General features: G+C 40.9%; 1 protein-coding gene across 1 annotated transcript in view; it reads left to right on the top strand.

The window, feature by feature from the left end:
- LOC122997304 (tyrosine-protein kinase CSK) overlaps positions 1 to 18,025 on the top strand; it is a 47,387-nt gene that overhangs the window by 18,056 nt on the left and 11,306 nt on the right. The window contains exons 2-4 of the mRNA XM_044373404.1: positions 9,842 to 9,926; positions 13,742 to 13,855; positions 15,501 to 15,613. Coding sequence (XP_044229339.1) covers positions 9,912 to 9,926; positions 13,742 to 13,855; positions 15,501 to 15,613 — 242 coding nt within the window. The 5' untranslated portion in view covers positions 9,842 to 9,911. The remainder of the gene's footprint in view (positions 1 to 9,841; positions 9,927 to 13,741; positions 13,856 to 15,500; positions 15,614 to 18,025) is intronic.

Raw genomic sequence — 18,025 nt, forward strand, 5'->3', positions numbered from 1 at the left:
GCCAGGCACTTAGATCTAATCCTTCTAGTAGTTGAGTTGGGCAGTATTTTTAAAGTTAAGGGGGGCATATTATGCTCATTTCCAGGTCTATGTCTTCGGATGATTTTCAGTTAAAAAAAAACTCCTTATTTAACTCATGCTGGCCCTTTATGCAGCCCCTCAGTTAAGCCTCTGTCTGAAACAGGCCATTTTAGCTCCCGTCTCTTCAAGGCCGCCCTCTCGATGAGCTCACTCTGTCCTGATTGGCCGGCTCTTGGAAGCTGCCCCTCTCGGCAGACTTCTGCCGGCTCTGGATGCTAGGTCAACAAACCATAGTAGCAACGAACTATAGTAGTAGGATTTCTCTACTTTTTCTTGTTCTTTACTCGAAATGTCAACTTCTCAAATACGTCTGTACATGTTCGAGACCGAATCCAATCTGAAATATGCGTGTGGAAAAGGCAAACAACACATGGAAACACCTTAGCAACCAAGGCTACAGAAGAGACGGACTTTTATGTGGGCATTCATGATGAGCTGACGTCAGCTCGTCAGCAAGGTAGGAAAAAAGAGCTTTTGACTTGCAGGGAGTATTTCTACATAAATACAACATTGACCTCAAGTTTTGGAACTTTGATTATGTTTAACATAGACATCCGACATCAGGATAACATCATAAATAAATAAGTATAAATAACAGAAAACCAGAAAGTGCGTAAGATGTCCCCTTTAAGTAAATGTTTAAAAGGATGCCACAATACAGAAGACTGCATCTCGGTCTCTTTCTGTTCTTGATGAGCCAGAAAGAACAGGAAAAACGCAGAGAGGCATTTCTGTGGGACAGTGAAATCAGCCCCAAATCTAAAAAAAGGTGACGCTGGCTAGAAATGTTTCATGTGGCAGATGGCAGAGGCAGCCACACAGTTGTAATGATTGAGTAAGCTACAGACTCTCTAAACTTCCCTTCGCTCCATGTTCTTCTCCTTTATTATTTACTGTCCATGGCAGCTCTCTGCTCTACTTGAGATTCCAGAGTCCCTTCTATGCACCTGTTTGTACCAAAATATTTACCTTCAGTTTGCTGCTTTGAATTCCCCCTGATACAGTCTCTCTGTTTCAGTGTCTGAGCTTTTTTTTAAAAAAAAAGTTTCAAATGTATTCATTAATACATAATCTTTGTTGCTTTATTTCCTCATGCATCATGGAATCCTTCCTTTGCTTAAGACATTTTAGACCTCCTATTAGTATTTTTTTTTATATAAACATTAAACCCAATGACTCTGTGATATTGAAGTGTTGCTGTTACCGCTGATCTCACTGAGAATCAACAGTTCTCAGCTCTTTGCAGTTTCAGGCACTTTCAGCTCTTTGTTTCGGTCCTGAGAGTTGAACAATTAATGAAACTGAAACCTTGATATTGTCCTCAGGACCTGACGGGCAAAAACAGGTCTAAAGCAAGCGTGAGTATGGAACTTGCAGTGGGCAGGTACTGAGAAAGAGGTCTCTAGTGTTGTCCCCAAACAGTGTGATTTCTTTAGTGGATGATGATAAATGGGACCAGTAGCCAGGAAACAGAATTACTACATACATGTATAGTATATACTGTATGTATAATCTCTGCAGAACGAATATCTCTTTATTTATAAGAACCCAGTTTGCTGTTTTAGCACGGTGAGGAAACCTTGTTGTACGGTCATTTTCATCCCCGCACTGAACACTATCTGTCAGGTCCACGTAATCATTGGAGCATGTGGAGGCCTAGTAGCGACTGCCTGCTGTGGTGGGAGACAGGTCATCCAGATGAAAAGGACATGAGGACACTGAGGCTTATACTGGAGATACTGCATCCATCTCTGGGCTCATCGTGGGTCTGCATTTGCACTAAATGAAGCCCACTTCCTCATTCCTTGTTGGGGGGTGTCTCAGCATAGACACGCTCTCATATACACACATTCATCCACATACTGTAATTGCAATTGCAAACACACATACAGAGACAAAAACGAAGAAGTATGAAAAAATGTATAACATATGCATTGTTGCTACATGTGTGTCCAGCACATGCCATATGCTGGACAAGTCTCTGTATCAGTGTGTTGTTAGGTTTTGAAAAATAAGTTGCGTTTATTAAAATAGTTTCAGACACTTGGCCACATACATGATAGCCGTGTTGGCCTATCAGATCTGCTTCCTCCATTCTACTGTCAGTCTGTATGCTGTAATTTAATGATGAGTCCGGTAAGCAGCAAGTTCTCAAAGGTTATCTGTGGTGTCTGTGTGCTGCTTATCATTAGACTCGCACTTAAAATGACCTTTTGAGTTTCCTTTGATCGGGGATATATCAACTCATCAACATTTGCTACTGGAAGCCAAAGCTGAGTTTTGCTAGTAGAGTGGTCATGGGGGGGTTTATCCTGTAATGAAAAAGTGTGTCTGTTCTGTCAAAAAATGACAGCAGCACTCTCACATGCTCACTAATTGCAAATCTGTTCTCAGCCTCAGCTGCATGTGAAACTGTGACAGAGGTAAAATGCAAATTGTGTTGAATGTCAGACATAGAGACAGACACTAAAAATGTATCACTTCACTATTGTACACATATCCGTATTTGCATATTTCCCAACCAGGGGTATCATGTTTGTTCATTGTGACATGCACGCCACCTGATATGCTTCATATGTGATCATCATTAGCTGTTGCAAACAGGCTGGCTGTCAAGAACTTTACATATGGGGAAATGTGATGCAGCCACGAATCATTTGTTGTTGACAGTTCCATGCTGTCCACTCCGCAGAGCCTCCAGCCCTCTGAGTGGTTTTTTTGTGAGCTTATACTGTATATTTGCATACCCAGTAGGTCACATTTCCATATTCCCCCCCACCTTCTTCTGCTGCCAGTACACTACAATACTACAATACAAACTTTGTACTGAGTATGAGTCAGGGTTCAATTGTCATAACTGTTCTTTCCTCTCCTCTTTTAAGAAATAAGTCATTGTTTGAATTATGTAATGGATAGAAATGGTAATCTATGTATACTATACCAAATGAAGTTATACAAAACTGTACAATTTTTAGCACTACATACTGAATCATACAGGATAATACAATACTCAGTGGAACGGCTGGATGATGTTTTAAGGCATGATTGTTTGTAGAGGGAAGTGTCACAGAGTCTGCAGGTCCGTTTGTGTCTGCCCAGCTGTCGGATCATACAGGAAGGCAGTTAGTCACAGACAAGTCTGTACATAAGCAGATGTTTATCGTTGTGTCTGCATATGAAGAAGGCAAAACATACTATGCTTCTCATTTTCAAATCAGTTCTCCAGAGAAACTGACACCCGACTTGACTTGATGTAACTGGTCAGATTGGGAAGGCGCCTCGTCCACAAACACACGTGGACATGGTTTTAATTAGCTGCCAGCACCATCACTTGCTACAAAAACAGCATAGTTGTTTCAAAAATTAGGGACGTCCTGAGAAGGTGTCGCCGCTGATCCAGGTATATTTTAACGGATCATATCGGCTGAAATAAAGCCAATCAAATGCTGATTCTCTTTTTGCTGTACAGTGTAGCTACACATATGTTTCATCCACCTCAGCCCGCTGCAAAGCTGCTCTAGTCCATCCTCTCTTCTCTCCTTAGTAGTAGAAGGCTAAAAAAAACTTATGGCAAAACATGACTATTAATTTGAGTCCTCTAAATTATTAGCTTTTCTACATCACCGAAATGCTAACCTCAGAGTGGCATAAGCTGAAAACTGCATTCCCAAAGAAGCAACACACAGCTGCTTTATACCAAATGTACGATGTCCTGAACTTATTGTGTTTATAGTGCTCTCTTCATTCGGTGGAATTACTTGACTAGCCAGTCGTGGAATTTGATGGGGATGTTGTTTACTGGTTAATGTACATAATGCTGTCCTTTGTTGAGTGCAATGGGAGCTGTTGTCTAATGCAGGCTTAATATATTAAATTTCCCTCAGAACATGATTTAAGCAGCCATGTATCTGGGGTGAAATTTTTGCTTGGCCCAAAGTAAAAGTAGACTTTTGTGTAACCCTGTGGACAGTGTTCTAGCAGGCCCGCCTTGGACCAGAGACTTCTGTTTACATAACCCGAGGCTTTGTCACAGTACTTTCAGAAACTGACAATAACAGTCTCAACACCTGCTCTCTCCGCTGATTTCTGTTATAAGCTTTTCTTCATCCAGGGGAAGCTAACAGAAACTGTGATAATGTTGTAATGTTTAGCTGATTGTTGCTCTAAGTTTTACATGGTAGGTGTCCAGTACAAACAGCACTTTATTCTTAGGTTGAGCGTCGGCTAATAAGATTTGGACAAAAGCGTAAGCTAAATGTCCAAAACAGTTACTCGCTTTCAAAGAAAAAATACAACTCTATACTTTAAGAGGACACATTTGATCTGCTCTATTAACAAGGAACTGGGAACCTGATTTGTGAATGTTTCAAGCTTTCAAATCTAGATGAGATTAATGTCATGGCAGTGCCAACAATTATGAATTTAGAAAATGTGATATTACTCTATATTGCCATTTTCTGCACTGTGACTAGATTAAGTCAGTTTGTCATCCCCTGTCAGAGCAGCTGGTGTGAACTTGTTTTTAAAGTCAGTGTAGAGCAATAATGTGTTCTGAGTTTGTCTCACCACTGAAAAATGTGTAATTAACCACCCAGTCGAATTTGAATGATTAAAAAAATGCCAAGTATATAAAGTTAGCTTTCAATAAAAAAAATATAAGCAGTATTCTCTGCTCTGAATCGCTGGGAGAGTGTCCACTGACAACGCTGAAAGCACGGCCAAACTGAACCAACACTGACACCAAACTCCCATATAAAAATACACTTTTTAAAATGGGCCTTGTTTTAGGTGTAAGGCAAGCAATATTGGTGACATTTTAAAAATAAAGTAACATTAGGAGCCACTGTTTAATTTAGCACATATTTTGTAGGTAAATGTGGACTACAGTAAAAATGTAACTTAAATGATTAGTTAACAAGTGAACCATCACCAATCATCGCTATGTTAAATTGTTTTTTTTTTTCAGCAGAGTTCGGTGCACTAAACGTTACTCACTTCTCTGCTGAAAAGCGGCTTCATTGTAGCCGTCACCCGTGGAGCAATTGCCTCTCACGCTGTGCTTTTTGGTGAAGTGCCGCCCGGTAAATGCTCTCCCTCCGGCCGGGGACCTCCCAGCAGCTGTTGAAGCCAAAGCTGTGGGTGGCTGCCAGTGTCAGCCGTTGCCAAGCCGTTGGCAGCTCCACCAGTCAACGGACGCTTCAGCTGGGTTTAAAAGAACTTCTTGAGCGCTAACTTTGACGGAAAAGGGCCTGGTTCTCTAGTAACAGCGGATTATGCGAAGTGAATCCCAGTTGTCTCCGACGAAAGTTTGTAAAACTACCTGGTGTAAAAATAGTAATTATTTTCTAACATGTCATGGCCAACTTCTGGCTGCTTGGGAGGCTACATAAACAAACTGAAACAAACTAAACCTGTAGGACTTCACTACTTTTTCTCGATCTTTACTCGGAGTGTCAACTTCTCAGATACATCCGTACATATTCAGCGGAATCCGATCCAAAATATGAGAGTGGAAAATGCAAATAACACAGAAAAACCTTAGCAACAACCTCAGCAACCAAGGCTACAGAAAGGACAGCTGTTTATGAGCATACGCAACAATCTGACAACAATCAACTCGTCAGCAAGATAGAAAAAACTGTTGCAAACAAAGCGTTCAGAGCAGGCTGAAGCTCTGGCTTTTGACTTTCAGGCAGAATTTCTACATATGTTAACCTCAAGTTTTGGAACATTGACCATGTTCGGCATAGATATCTGACATCATGACAGTATAGAAATGCAAAAACTGCAAACCAGAAAAAGCATAATATGTCCCCTTTAAAAAAAAAAAAAAAAAAGATTTTAAAATTCTAACAAATTACAATAACATAATAATTAGATGAGAGGCAAATTATATGAGCAGATTACATCAAACTGTGCTGCAAAAGAAACAGAAGCAGATATGACGATCAGATACAAATCATCATGACAATCACCTGAGTGAGAACCAACTTAAAAAGTTAAATAAGTCTCTCTTTCAGGATTCTGGATGGTGGTGCAGTACATGCGGTAACAAGAGTTAACATCGCTTTATTCTCAGAGTATGATGAATATGCAGGAATTTGTCTCAGAGGCACAGAGCAGTGAAATATTAATGTAGTGAAACAAGATCATACAGTAGTTGGTAGAGGAGCAACAGGACCCCACATCTCTTTTTATGTAGATCCATCAAAGCAGCTTCAGTACAGGAGGTTGCTGCCGCAGATGCGGATCACAGACACTTGTGCAGACACCTTAAGAAGAATGTGATTTAGAACACAATACTAGTGATAATAAATGGGACACACAAGACACAAACATATTACTGTCATTCGGTACTGCACTTTAGGAAGTGCTTCATCAAAGGATGCTGTTACATCGCTGTGTGTTGCCATGACACTGTCATCAGGAGCTCATGAAGCTCAGAGAGAGAAAATTAGAAGGAGGGGAGTGGAGCAGGAAGTGATTTCCACTTGTGTGTGGCACATCTGGTAACCGGAGTGAAGCAGGATGTAAAATGTACACTTTGATGTGTGACCTTAATATATAAGGAGCCATACAGTTCAGACTAACAAAACAAAGCACAGCATCAAAATAAAAACATGCAAGGCCCCTTGTTCATTTCATTAAGAACCACTGCATCCACACAGCGGGGGTGCCACTGCAGAGAACAGTGCCATTGTCTGCCTGAAAATAACCTTAGGCTTCTACATATATATTCAATAAGGGTAATTTTGCGCTATACAGTGACAACACCCTGTGGTGTAGTACTATCCACGCCTATTTTTCTCAGTAGCGAACATGTTCATTTTCAGTCTGGGTGTTGGAATATCGTATATGGTATTCCGCTCTGTGAGAAACTCTGTGAACAGCCAAAGCATACAGAGTCAGTGGCATTGCTCTACAGTCTACTGCTATGGAAAATTGAATTGAAGAAGCCTCTTGCAGCCTTTGCTGAGTACCACTTGACTAACTTAAGGAGAGTGATGTGAGCAGTGTGATGCTGAAGCTCTTGAATAGCTCGCAGGCATTCCTCAGCACTGGAGAGAGAGATAAGAATAGCCCTCACTTGTCTCTCCTCCATTGGCTAGCAGTGTGGCTGTGGGTTGGTGAGCCGCGCCGCTCTAGACGTAAAGAATGGCAAAGGGAAAGGAGCGGGTGCCCTCTCTGTGCACCAGAGCAGCCTGGCCTTGGATATATTTGGCTCTTTCAGTTTGCATACAGATCTGCAATGGTCTGCAATTAGGCTGTTTCCTGTATCAACACAGGATATGGCAGCGCTGTGAAGCTTGCGGTGGTCATAGATGTTCTCACAGAGCGTGCTAGCCAGTAGCCAGGCTCTCTGAAGGGGATGCATCATTTTCATGGCTCTAAAATTACACCGAGCATTGAGTTACTTAGTAAATGCAAGTGGAAAAGAACTGGGCTATGCTCAGTGGACATAATGTTCCTCTTTCCTTGAAATAGACTGAATCAAAGTGAAAGCTATGAGCTGCAGGGTAGATCAAGGAGAGGGGGGAGGTTAAATCATTTTTTTAGTGAGGACAGTTAATCTCTGGATTATATACAGGTTGTTTGTAGTGCTTTGTTCATTGTGTTTAGTAACCTATTGTGACGTGACTCCGTTAAGAGTGGCAGTAGTCGGTCTAGAGGGAGTTAGTGACCAGAGCACTCATGCTCACATTGGTCTCCAACTACAGCCCTTCCCTACTTTGTACGTAGCACTGGAAAATATGCGTCAGCTACTTCCTCCTTCTCACTCACCCTCCTCCCCATTTCAGCTTCCTGTTCTCCAGGCGGGTCGGAAGTGAGATGCTTTAGATGGGTACTACTGCAGGAGGCCTTATTCAGTCACTGTTACACCTTCAGGCTGTTGTACTACTGTAGTGTGCCACCACTGATTTACTTCTGTTTCTTTGTTTATTTTTAAATAAAGAATCTCAGTGGAAATTGAATTAACTATTAACATCTGTGTGGTGGTTAAGAGACACACAAAAAAAACATACATATTCACTTTTCAGACCCCAGAAAGACTTCCTGAAGAAAGTACAGAGATATGGGTCTATGTAGGCACACATGAAGATGCACCTCTTAGCCACACGCATGCTCTTGTAGGCATACACACCCAACCACACTCTTTTTAACTTACAGTTTGTCTTCACGTTTTTCTCTCACTCTGTCTCCCCCTCCTCTCTCTCTCTCTGTCACTGTATCAAGGTCACCTTTTTAAAAGACTAGTTATTGGCTGCAGAAGCAAGATGCTTGACAGTCTTGGCCTATAGCAGAGAACTGCCTTCTGCTCATTCACTTTTATTATTTCAGATTCATCAGTTTACAACCTTTCTACAGTTCAACCTTTTTAAATATACCTTTCTAGGACTGTGCGATATTACCAAAATCTCCTATCCCAGTATGGTAACTTCGAAGAATAAATTGTTTCTGGTCCGTGTCTCCCACCCCCACCTCCCCCGTCTTGCCATCCTGTGCGCGGATTAAATTAAACTACTCTTATTGGCATTTTACTCGCAAAGATTTTATTGCATTTAAAGTAACTTGACTACTTCACCTAGTTCACCGTCTCTCCTGTGTGTGCGGCACACACACGGGAGGGCTCGGCTCCACCCGTGGTGAACCACAGAGATTAGAGGAAACTAGTACAACTGTAAATGACAGTAAAACACAGAGAGACTCTCACACTGACCTGAAATGAAACAAGGGCACATAAACTGGATGAACAACATAAATAAAGATCATCTCTACTGTGTTTTGCTGTCATTTATGGTTACGCTAGTTTCCTCTGCTCTCTGTGGTTCACCACGGGCGGGGCTGAGCAAAGGACAGACAGACAGAATTGATGACAACTGAACTCGTTACATTACTGTAAGTGCAATAAAAGCTTCGCTAGTAAAAAGCCAACAACAGTAATTTATCATTGTAATCCACGCAAAAGATGGACACACTCTAAATGATAAAAAATATTGCCATAAAGAGTGATTTGCAACACAATTAAATAATCAATAGAGCAGAATATTGAATGATTGACCTTTTTATCATCACACGATCTATATCGTCATATCACACAGCCCTTCATCTTTCTGTCTGTTACCAGTCTTTTACCAGCAGATATCTTCATTTGATGCAGGAATTAAAAATGAGAAATAGGAAGAGTGGCTTAGTGAAATAAGATTTGTTGCACCTTCAGTATCATAAATAATGAGTTACATTTGCAATAAATGTATTATTTTTGTCTGAATAGTGCTGCATATAAGTTAAGAAACCCCTCACATTTTTGTACAATTTACTGTGCTATAGAATTAAAAACTCCATCTTTTTAATTTTTGGGTGATTTTTTTTTTTCTTTGTTACTTACTGTGATTCCATTTTTGTCACCGTTGTGTTAACGTCCCCTTTGACAGTTTGAATTGACAGCATGTCTATTTACAGGCATGTTTAATATATTTCCGCTGCTGACCTTTCAAATCTAGACGACAACGACTCTATTACGTTGAGCACATTTTTAACCATTCCATATATTCATGAACACATGTCCTCATCTTTTCGTCCTTGCTTCTTATGACTATCTAGATTTCTCCTGCCCTCTTTTGCTTGAATGCAAAAGTGTCTTTGTTTAAGTGTAAAAGTGAAGCACACACTCAGAGGTTCAGCGTTCTTTACTGTGTCTTGCTTTCAAATTAACAGATTGTTGGTCATATGTCTAATGTCTTGCTCTCTTGTGTTACAGCTCTGATGGTACTAGCTGATCAGTGACCACCACCTGCCTGAGGACACCTGCTGCCCAATTCCCCCTCATCATGTCTGGGATCCACGTAAGTAAAGTACACATTGCATTTTTTCACCTTTACTTACCCAGTGTACAGGTTTACATGTGCACAGGTGGGCCAACACTTTTTCAGCTCTACTCCTTTCCCTTTTTGTACGACTACACACACCTAAAGCTGATCAGGACAACCCCTATCTGCTACTGTGGGCTTCTTAGTAGCCTAACTAGCTCAAGATTTTTGTTTCATTTCTCAAAATATAGTCTACAAGTAATACAAAAAAAGGCTCCTCTTTCTCTCTCTGTAGTTCTGGTTCTCATTTAGTAGACAAGAATTCAATTGCCTGTAGTGTTGGTGGTGGAAGGAATTAATAGATTTTCTTCTGCCATGTACATCTCAAGTTGTTCGGGTTAAGAGTGCCAACTATACCAAAGTAGTTCAGGATCCCTGATCATGATCTTAAAAAGTTTGTAAATCCAAACTCTCCTCCCTGTCCAAAAATCTCAGATCTTCAGTTATATCATAACTTGCGCCATCGTGGAGCTTTATAAATGTTGTTTACTTGACGACAAAGTTCATTATCTGGATAAAAACAACAGTCTTCCTTGATATGACTCAGTGTTGATGATAACGTTTTGTCAGACTACTGTTTCAGAGGTCAAGAATGAACTTATACACATAATAATTTCTTTGTTGTTTGGTCCTGTTTCACTAGCATCATCTGTGACCCATTTCCAAACCAAAGCTCCCCAATTAGCACTTAACTACACTCTTCTCCACTCACATGAAATCAGACTCGCAACTACTGCAATATCAACAAGGAAGGTAAAAGTTAAAAGGTAAATGGTGGAAGTGGCAGCAACTAACAGTTATGTCATTTTTTTTCATTAATCGCTAGATCAGTGATATGTGTGTGTCAATTTTAATGAGACTACTTTACTGAATAAGGATGAACACACACACACACACTCTCGACTATTTATACACACACAAGGGAACATGTGCCAAACACATAGGTGCTGAAATAAACTCATATCTGTAGCATGGTGTTAATGTACATAGCTGGTGTGCACACATCCATCAAAGTACCCAGCTGAGTTTTCCTGGTTTCAAATTACCTGTGGTGTCTCAGTGGTTTAACTAATGCTTCTCAAGCGCCAGCTTCAGAGCGGGATTACTTTCCCTCCTACATCCTCTGCCTTCAAATGTCCTTATTGATCCAAGTTGTTTTCATCTGTCACACCACAGTGCTCCACTACAGGCAGGTGAAAAACATCACCTTTTTAGGAATTTAGAAAGACCAAAGCTGGAATCTGATCAAACACTTTAAATCTTTTATCATCTTTCAAATGAGAGAATTCAGTATTTTCATGCATATCATACAGGTCGTGTAACATGCGTTGACTTAATTCTTCTCATGCGTTGTTTCTTATTATCTTTCCATTTTTCTATTTTTGCCTGTGAATGTAAGTTGCATATAATTAATCGTGTTGTAGTGCTGCAATCAATAACCACGTCTAATTACTCAGGATGTTTGATCCTGGAGACGCTGACAAAACCCTGCAGTTTATAGGAACATAAATGCACTAAAGATTTAGTGTTGACAGTGTTTCTAAAATTAGACAGTGGGTTTCCTCTAGATTTCATCAGGCCTTCTTTATCACTGTCTCTTGACCTGTTGGTAATGTTACCAACCTGTGACCAAAACTAGATTTGATAACGATTAAGCATCCGTCAACAGCCAGCTGTCCTGTAAAAAGAAGCTTTTAGCTACCAAATAAACCACCAAACTGGTCATACTAGAGTTGCATGATGGCATATGTCCTCCTGTCAAGCAATGATGACATGTTGTGATGTATTTGACTCTGCTTGTGGAAGGCCTTTATGCAAATACACCATTTAAAAAAATGTCATCAGAACCCATTTTTGACTAATAGATCAATATACTCATCTTTTCAGCTTTTAAAATAAATAAAGAGATGTCTTTTTGGTTCAATGGAAGCCATTGAAATGAATAAAACTGGAGAAGCAAGGTTTTTCCTCTTCCTCTGTGACCCTGAGTAGCCGTCATCACCAGCGCTCCAAACTCATTATGCAGTATTGACTGAGACCGCATCAGACACATTGAGCTGTACCGCGTGTTGTCAGGAGAAAAGCAGCTTGTACAAGGACCTTACTCGCACACCTGCTGCTTTGTAGTCATTTCATCTCATTCTCTGTATTGTGGCATGTTTTTGATCACGCCGGCGTGCTGATCTAACAATACAAACCGAATACACTCAACATCCTTATCCTTGCTGTCATACATATTTGTATTTTAGGCGTTTAGCTGCCAGTCCTACAGTGTTCAGAGTGACTGACAATGAGAGAAACTACAGTATTTATGAGCTTTACATTTCTAAGCCTAACAAGAAAGCAATAGTAAGGACTCCTATACAGAAGGTGTAGTTTTATGATGGGGGGGGTGGGGGGGGGAATGGTGACATTCAGTCTTTCAAGAAATCTTCAGTAAAGTAAAATTATGAGGCAGCGACTGTGGTTTAGTGACTTTTTGAATATGTGCCAGGAAACCAGTAGTATCTAATAGACTGAACACAGATTATTTTTATTTTAGGCTCTGTGCACCCACAACGGTGTTCTGATTTTTTTTTTTTTTTTTTTTATTTCCTAGCTGATAAGACCTCTGCTCAGGTTAAAGTTAAATGGAGTTATGCTGGGAATTACCTGATGTCAGCAACCTTAACATTCAGAACTGTGACTTTAACTAATAAGACTGATGGAGCTAAAAGTTATCCCACTTGTGTGCATAGCGTTGAGAGATATTTTTCCAGTTATTCATTTCACAAAACTGTATAGTATACGTATAGTACATAGTATATGTATAGTTCAAGGGTACACAGAGAGTCTGGAGCTTGTCCCAGCAGGTATATGACAGAGGGCAGTCAATTACCTCAGAGAGGTCGCCTGCAGGGACAAGTCCATATAGACGAGTGCCAGCGTGTACATGCTGGCTATATGGCAGTTATGAGGGGGAAAACCTAACAAAACACTTCACTTTTACGCAGTGTTTTTATTTAGTATGGAGGGCTAGATTATGTTATTAAAAGCATTTTTATTAAGATATCACCTGTTATTTTGTTTTAGCCTGTGCCTTGTACCCTACAGGCTTCTCAACCTTCTGCCAATATTCACATTATCACCTTGGGGTGCGCTAATCTCTGACTATGAAGTGGTGTAACTTAAACACTCTTGTACAACTGCAGAGTGATAAATTTGCAGAAAGTCTGTGTTGCACCACTATGCGTGCACCCCGTTTCATCACAAGTGTTTTGAAAATGCAGGCTGACGTTTTTAGCGGTAATAATGCTATCTGGCTATTGTCTTTTTTTCCCCACCAATTAAAAATATGTATGTGTAAAAATGATAAAAGGTCACGTGAATATGCATTTGGATGCTGATCTTAAGGTGTGTCATTTCTGACTTTAATTCTTGAGGTTTTACTGGGTTTTATGTTGCTGACCATACACGTCCTCTTGCTTGATTGGCTGTGTGGACGGTTTTTTTTATCTAATGTTGGAGATTCTTCAGTTACACACTGTTCATCACCCTACTGGGATGTGCTATTGCTCATTCAGTGTTACCTATCTGCACTGTTTCTGTGTCATTCCTAATTTTCTCACTAATTGTTTTTAGTTACTTCCATTAACTTTCCCCCTTGTGCCTGTTTTACTCTAATTTTGGCTCCATAGCTGTGTGTTGTAACTGGCAGATCAAAACCAACTCGCCCAAACTCAGCTCCTCATGCTAAACTGTGTTACAGTATTGTGATTAATATTGGTTCCTCTCTGTCCTTTGTGATGTAGGCACCATGGTCGACTGGCACAGAGTGTGTAGCCAAGTATAACTTCCAGACGGCCAATGAACAGGACCTGCCCTTCTGTAAAGGAGATGTACTTACCATTATCGGGGTAACCAGGGTAAGGAAGCACGTTGTACCAAATCTACAATCCTGACCAGATGATTACTATTCAAGGAATGAGTAACGAGTTAATTGTTTAAAGGCTTTTTAATTTATGTGTTTGTGAGGTTGCACTGTTAATTATATATAATTATATGTTTCAGTTTTAGTTTCCCCAGTGACTGATCATGTACTGAATACTGGAACTTCGCAATCAACAAAGTGTACAGTCAACAGTTCAGTTGTTTTTTTTGTTTTTTTTTAAAAAAGGGCAGTGGGAATACAGGATACAACAATGTCACCTTAAATCTACAAGACTGTCACACAAGCAGCACTTTTCCTCCAAACCACTTCATCTAAATTAAATAAGACCATGACACCTCCAGAAGGCTCAATTCTATTTCTGCCATCCCAAAACCCACCTCAACACTCACTGTCAACACCAAACACAGCTAAATTTGTCTCTACTATGTTATTGATATTTAACATTTTTGTTGATGTCTCAAAAACAACTTATATTAATGACTATAGGCTGAAATGGCCAATGCAGCAATTTCATACACCAAATAGTTTCAGCAACAACACTAATAACAGAAAGCAATGCATCATGTTTTATTTGGGTTACAGTATCTATATTAATATATGACTCCTGTCTCAAGTATAAGATTGATATTTTTAGTTTTTGTATTTCATTTCAAGCTAAACTATGAGCCAAAACTAGTAGTTCATACTTCAAGTGGAATACTAATGCTGACATGCTAATAAATGAATATATCAACAGACATTAGGGATGCACAATATTGGATTTTTTGTCGATATCCAGTATGTTGATATTTTTCAACTTATTTTGGCTGATGCTGATACTGATATATGCACTCATTTTTTCCTACCTGGCTGAGGAGACTATTATGCATGCTATCATAGATTGTACTAAGCATGATCAAGAAAGACAATATATGAAGGAAAAATTTAGGAAGACTGGAGTTCAGGAGCTCAGCATTAAAACTTTAATAAACCTGTCAAGTGGGTGGAGCAGTAGAGTTTTCTTTGAGTTTATTAGACAGACAGGATTAATGTGTAGGATTTAATCTCTGGTCCACACTCCGGAGCAGAGGGTGGCGGTAATGCACCTAATCCACTGGTTGCCAACCGCCGTTATAAACCAAAAAGAAGACGTTTTATAAACAGAATGGTACATCCTGTCAGCCGAGGCGTTTCCTGTCTGTGCAGCCCAGCATAGCAGCTCCTCCTTGGACTGTTTCACCCTTTTGACCCCGTTGCTTCCTCAGCAGGCTCCACTTCACTCAGCTGCCTGACAGACCCGCTGCTTCTTCCCACTTCCCACTAATGCTGATATTTTTATCGGCTGATACAGATAATGTGTGGATATTTGTGTGTATCCCTAACAGACATGCTAATATCAGTCAAAGCAGCTATGGTACTAGCATTTATACTAAATGTTGGCACAAAACAAACAAGAGAACAATGTTTCTGTTGCACCGCATCACCACTGCCACCAACTCAGTGAATTCAGAGTGAGACATGAGGGACAGGAATGCTCCTCAATTTAAAAAAAATGACTTCAATGTTTGTGAAAATGGTAGCACACTTCAATTATTGACACCGATGTGAAGGTTTTGTTGTCATGTGTTGGGCTGTTTCAGGATCCCAACTGGTACAGAGCGAGGAACACAGTGGGCAGAGAGGGCACCATCCCAGCAAACTATGTCCAGAAAAGGGAAGGAGTCAAGTCAGGAGGGAAACTCAGTCTTATGCCGTAAGTACCAGAGGGGAATATGTTTGTGCTTCTACATCATCATCGTCACAAATGCTCCCCTTCTTTCATAGGTCTGTGAACAAGTCGTTGAACCCCCCCCCCCCCCCCCCCCCCCTCACTTCTGTTCCCTGCAGTGAGGGAAAATGTAGTGTTTACTTCAAAAGTCAGGCGAAGCATCAAAAGATGGAAATTCCAACCCGAACAGTCTTTTGGTTTTTTACTGCGTCTTCTCTTGTCGCTGTCTGGCTGCCACAGAGGCCAGCACCAGCTGCGCACTACATTTGAATCAGGCTCTTTGAAACAGCCGCTGTTTCAAAAAGAGGAAAACATAACGAGAGGCATATGCAAATGAAACAAGACAGGAAAGCCGAGAGCATACAGGCTGCTTCAGTATCATCATCTGAAAGCCGCCAAAGCTTTTGTGTTTACACTGCAAATGATAATTAACGAGTATTTGAACTTGAGGATTATAAGAAGACTCGCCCTCTAAAATCTAGGAAATCTGTATGCAATAAAGGGGGTGTACTCTCACTCTAAATACAGAGATCAGCCCATGGATCAAACCTTTAGGCGGTCATAAGCATGGCAGTCTTTTGTTCACCAGTGCATATGGAACTCACAACAGTCGTTGGTATGACACTGTTTGTTGGCAGGAAGCATTTAAATGGACTTTTGACCCTCTGTGTTTCACTTCATCAACTGCTGCTGAAAGCTTTGACCCTCTCCCTTTGCCTCCACTCATACTGCCTGTCCACACCATTCTGAACTTGGGTCATCCAGCTCTGGCATGTTGTTGTGTGTGTATGTATGTGTGTTTGTGTGTGCGTGTGTGTGTGTGTGTGTGTGTGCGCGCACGCCCTAAAGAGGCCCAATGGGAACCTCAAATTAGTCTTAATGCAACTGTGAGGGCTTTGCAAACACACCATGAACAGCATGAATTACTGAACTTCAACACTAGCAGCAACTTTGCTGTAGCTCTGATTAGATTTAACTAGAGATGGTAAATTCTCACATTGGCTGTTCATTGTTCATTGTACTTATTCTTGTAGTCCATTCAAAAGTCTCCTTTTTTTTTTTTTTTCAAATTTCTCAGTGTTTTTTCTTTGGTGAAAGCAACCTGAAGCTTAACACTTTTGATCATTTTACTTTGATTTCAGTGTGAAGACTGTGTAGACTTCTAGTGACTAGTGACCAGTTTGAAACTGATCAAAATTTGATCACTGCATAGATAAATATGTTTTTCAAAATACTCAAGTCATCAGGAGCCGGTCCTCTAGAGCCATTAGTTGTAACCCAGAGGGACTTGTTGATTTCATTATAAATGACTAACAGATGTCTCAGAGAAGACCTCTCCCTCCCTGGGTTACATAAGGGCTCAGCTGTGTTCTTCTGTCCCCACACTCATGCTGACCGATTGATACTCAGGAGTAAATACAGTCCTCTCCTCCCTCACTGCCATATATCAGCTCACTCTCTCTGCTGCCCCCATGTGGCAGATATCTGCTCCACACAACAGCACCACCACAAAGAAACCCAGGGTGTTCAACCCTGCTGCCTAACTTCCTCCCTCCCTGTTGTCCCACCAAGTTGTTTACCACAGTTTTTGGACTTTTTGTCAGTATGATGTAATGTATGAGACAGCACAGCAGTTAATTTCTGTGGACAGAACAGCTAGTGTGCGTCCAGCAAGGCTCTCTGTGTTTCTCTGGACCGTCCACGCTTGGCGCCTGCTCTCGGATTAGTGGGAGTTAAGGAGCTGCTGTCCATCGGAGAAGCTGCCTGCACTGATCTAATCAACTCAACCCGTATTAAGCTGCTTTGCCACAAGGGCCTCTGCTGTCTGAGGAGGCGGAGGAGGAAGAGGAGGAGGAGGAGGAGGAGGAGGAGGGAGTGACGGAGGCAGCCACGGGAAACAGGCTAAATCAATTATAGCCGTTGATTGCCACCAGTTCACCGGCCAAGGCTGATGGAGAGACCCTGTGGGGCGCAACTGTGGCTAATACGACCTTTCACACTAGGAGTGACATAAATCAATGGGATACAGTCCGCTGTTTTGTGGTTGAGGTTGCTGGGATAGTGGTGTGTTAGAGCTCAAGACCGCAGATCTATAGATTGAAGCGATATCAGAATTCTGCAACCTTGAGACGAGGGCTCAGCTTTTGTCCTAGTCCAGCTGTTTTCATTGAGAAAACTAAGATACATTACAGTTTGACATGTGCAGATTATAGGTAGCAATCTGTTATTTGCTGTCTAAGAAACATGTCAGTGAGAAATGTACTGTGTATATGTGTAAGGATAGAGGAGATTTGAAATGATCAGTAGATGTAGATGACAGCGTAATGCAGCTGTCTAATCCATCCATTAGTAGCCTATAGATATAGTCACCAGGCCATATGGTGAGGGTAAAGCAGG

This window comes from Thunnus albacares, chromosome 1 (genome assembly GCF_914725855.1).
Source record: "Thunnus albacares chromosome 1, fThuAlb1.1, whole genome shotgun sequence".
Lineage (NCBI taxonomy): Eukaryota > Metazoa > Chordata > Actinopteri > Scombriformes > Scombridae > Thunnus > Thunnus albacares.